This window comes from Trichosurus vulpecula, chromosome 8, assembly GCF_011100635.1.
Source record: "Trichosurus vulpecula isolate mTriVul1 chromosome 8, mTriVul1.pri, whole genome shotgun sequence".
NCBI lineage: Eukaryota > Metazoa > Chordata > Mammalia > Diprotodontia > Phalangeridae > Trichosurus > Trichosurus vulpecula.
Genome location: NC_050580.1, coordinates 239302795 through 239306652, shown reverse-complemented (window position 1 = coordinate 239306652; position 3858 = coordinate 239302795). Strand labels below are relative to the sequence as shown.

The following is a 3858-nucleotide window of genomic DNA, read 5'->3' as shown; positions in this document are numbered from 1 at the left end:
GAAAATAAATGTCTCCCTCAAAGGGTTATTAAGAAGATTGAGTGGAAGAACAATAGTGTTGTGGAAAAAAGGAGGTGATGAGGGAGACCCACAGATTTGGGGTTTACACCCAGCTCTGCCATTAACTCCTTGTGTGTTCTTGAGCCTCGGGATTAGAGAAGTTCCAAACTCCCTTTCAGTTCTGTAATCCTTTGGTCTTACTAGTAGTGATTTTGTATGATGACATCTTCTAGCTGGAAGTAGAATACACACACAACACAACATCCGAGACAAACTCCAGCTGCTCAAATACTTTTCAGTAAATGGAATTCCTCTAACAACACTCCAGATATTTTTAGACCACTCAGATTCTTCCATTCCTTATTACGGTCTTTTTTTTTTCAGTGGGGTAGAAGAAAGAGGATTGTTTCTCAAAACTTTTAAAATAAATACTACTGAGTTATTTATCAGCATGATAGCTTTCTGCAATTATTTGAAGGTTAGTTATACTGAAAAGAGATTTTGAGATAAAGCTTTCCCCTCCCTCAGCTTACCTTTTCTATATACTCAGATATGTACTTGTCTCCTGCAATAGAATGCAAACTCCTTGAGGGCAGAGACTTAATCATTTTTGTCTTTATATTCCTAGCACTTGGTACAGTGTCTGGCACATAGTAGGCTCTTAATAAATGCTTGCATGTTAACTAAATTTTTAAGTTAAAATGTTATATTCCCCATTTTCCAGAATAAGAAGAATAAGGATTTCACAAAAAAGCATAGAATATTCAAAATCAGAATTTGTTGGGTTTTTTTTTGAAGGGGGGAATGCAAGCCAGTTGGGGTTAAGTGACTTGCCCAAGGTCACACAGCTAGTAAGTGTGTCAAGTGTCTGAGGCCAATTTGAACTCAGGTCCTCCTGACTCCAGGGCCGGTGCTCTACTCACTGCGCCACCTAGCTGACCCCAAAATCAGAATTTGAATTCACAACTCTCTTTACTGAGTTGAAGAGCCATACAAGTTCTAAATTCTAACTCATAGCTCAATCAGTAGGTTGAGTAAGCACAGGCTAATTTTTTTTTTTTTTTAGCAGGCATAGTTCAATTTGTTTATTAAAAACATCTACGTGGTTGCCACAGCAGCTGCCTGGGTCCTCTGGACAGACACTCGAGTGTGAGTCTTCACAAGATGGTCGGTGAATTCCTGATAGGGAGACTTAGTGAACACAGTCTCCTTCCACAGGTCTGGGGTTAGATAGCTGTATGTTTTGGAGATGGCTGTTAGGGGCGCTCTGGACCCAGGCCCCCCCGAGAGGGTAGTGAGACGCCAGGGAGTCTGGACCTGCTGACATGGCAATGCCTGTGTGGCTTTCGCCACCTCAGCACCTGGGCGGCTCTTACTGGAGGAGCTCCACCCTCGGGGAGGAACTGGGAAGGAGCCAACCCGGAACACCCCGATAGGGTATATAAGGCGCACCCCAGAGGAGGTCGGGGGGAACTTCTATCAAGCCATGCAATAAAGCTGTTTGCCTACTCCTCCAGTGTTCTGCCTGGTGTTTCTCCTCTCGTTTCCCCCGAGAGGAGCCGGAGACGTCCGAAGACCCGAGGGCAGGGTAAGTAGAGGCGGCGGTAGGGGTCGCCCCCGACAGATGGCATCAAAGGTAGCTTTAGCAAAGTTGCCCAGAGTGGCAGTACAGCCTCTTGCAGAAGTATAGCAGTCATCAATTCCAGCCATCATCAGGAGTTTCTTAGGCACAGGAGCTGAGACAATGCCAGTACCTCTAGGAGCGGTGATCAGGCGCACCAGAACCGATCCACATCGCCCAGTGACCTTGCAGGGCACTGTGTGAGGCTTGCCAATCTTGTTCCCCCAGTAGCCACGTCTCACAGGAACAATGGACAGCTTGGCCAGAATGATAGCACCACGAATAGCTGTGGCCACTTCCTTGGAGCACTTGACACCCAGACCAACATGGCCATTGTAGTCACCGATGGCCACAAAAGCCTTGAACCTAGTACGCTGTCCAGCTCTAGTTTGTTTCTGGACAGGCATGATCTTCAGAACCTCATCCTTCAATGAAGATCCCAGGAAGAAATCTATGATCTCAGACTCCTTGATCGGGAGCGAGAAAAGATAGATCTCTTCCAAAGACTTGATCTTCATGTCCTTAACTAGGCGGCCCAGCTTGGTGACAGGAACCCACTCCTTGTCTTCGGCCTTTCCTCCCCGGGCTCCGCGGCCCCGGCCTCGGCCTCGGCCACGGCCCCGGCCTCGACCTCGGCCCCCACTGCCGAAGCCACCGCGGAAGCCACCCCGACCTCCGACTCCGGGGCCCCCGGGGCCTCCCGCACCTCCTGCAGCACCGGCGTCGTCCGCCATTTGGTGTTCACTAGAAGTAGAAGCGGCACAGGCTAATTTATGTATTTTCCAACAAAGATGATGCTACCACTTGTTTAAATTTTTTTTTTACTATAAAAGTTACCAGTAACACATGAAGAATTGCCCTCCAATCTTTTAGTGAGGAGTCAACAATCATCTAAGAAGTACATATTGCTATTTCTTGGAGGACTTTAGCATACAGTAAATTCTATAGAATACAAATCATAAAACTAGACATAAATGGTTATACAGTATTTGGTTGAAAAATGGCTTGTTGAAAACTAAAATAACTTAATAAGTGTTATTTGGACCAGGGATTCAATAATTTTCAGTTGGCATTAAACAGAATAGAGTTTAATATTAATAAGCTTACAAGAGGTATGGGGGGTGTTCAGGGAGGACCAGCACCTCTGGTATGAAATCTTGCCAAGCCCTTTTCAGGGCTACTCATTCCTTTCGTGTCCACCTATCACCCAATTCTTACCTGGGGCTCCAAGAAACTATAGCATGCTCAGTGGCCACACTCTAGTAAAACCTTCCCAGCAGATGGGCTAAACCAGGTTGAGGGTAACCAACAGGCCTCAAACCTGTCTGTGAGCTAGGGGCATGTCTACCCCAAACATGGGAAGACTTCTGAAGGCACAAGTGGTGGATGAGAACAATTTATTTTAATAGCAGCTGAAGCAGTACTGTGTGGCTCTTAGAGCTTGATCAGACATTGAAGATGCCAAGGTCATCTACTGCATCACAAGCCATTGCCAATCATCTTGACTTTTGTCTTGCCACTGGACTTCAATGGTTCTGGAAGAGAGAATGAGGTTGATGCCTTTGTGCCAACTCTGCCTCACTTAAATCCAATTCACCCATGAAGTTATTGGTCCTCTTCAAAAAAGGACAAACAACAACAATAAATATTTTTGATGGTACTTTTATACAGTCACAAGTATATTTATTTTGGACAAAGTCTCTGTGGCTGTGGAGTTTTTTTCTGTTTTTCTGTTTTCATGTATTTGTATAAATACATATACTGTATATAATATTTATAGCTATATGTATGTATGTGTACACATACACACATATATAATGTATGTACATATACATATATACATATATATCATATTAAGTCCTATCATTTCAGCTGACACTTCAATTTACCTTTGGCTGGATCTTCTGGTTAATTTTCAGTTAGACAGAGAAATTCAAACCCCCACTTTCCCTCCTTTTGTTCACTCTTGTTTGCTAATGGTTATTCCTCTGCTCTTTGCCTTTTGAGAATTACTTCACAATAGTTTATCTCTGCTCTGTTTTTACTTTTTTCACAATAACCCTCTATAGGAGAAAGTGGGAATTGTGGGAATTTACACACCAGTCACTCTACTGGTTCTCTGTCTTACTCTGTTTGGAATCTGTCACAATCTCCCTGCTAATTAATCATCTGGTTTCAAGAAGGACTGTGAGTCTTTTCCTCTTCCACATGTTCTGGTTTGTAGCATTTGCTAATTT

The 3858-nt window shown here is 44.0% G+C and overlaps 1 protein-coding gene across 1 annotated transcript; it reads right to left on the bottom strand.

Annotated features, from left to right (window-relative positions):
• Nucleotides 1-1098: 1098 nt before the first annotated feature.
• On the bottom strand, nt 1099-2372 carry LOC118828887 (40S ribosomal protein S2-like). The gene is made up of 2 exons (XM_036735771.1): nt 1623-2372; nt 1099-1253 (listed from the first exon to the last, which is right to left on the bottom strand). Exons 1-2 carry the CDS (start codon nt 2353-2355, stop codon nt 1099-1101), a joined length of 888 nt encoding a protein of 295 aa, XP_036591666.1. The 5' UTR covers nt 2356-2372.
• Nucleotides 2373-3858: the final 1486 nt, after the last annotated feature.

Coding starts and splice junctions, on each gene's coding strand:
- LOC118828887 (XM_036735771.1), bottom strand. CDS start 2,355: ATGGCGGACGACGCCGGTGCTGCAGGAGGTGCGGGAGGCCCCGGGGGC. Junction 1,254..1,622: donor AGCTACCTTTGATGCCATCT/GTCGGGGGCGAC, acceptor CGCCCCTAACAG/CCATCTCCAAAACATACAGC.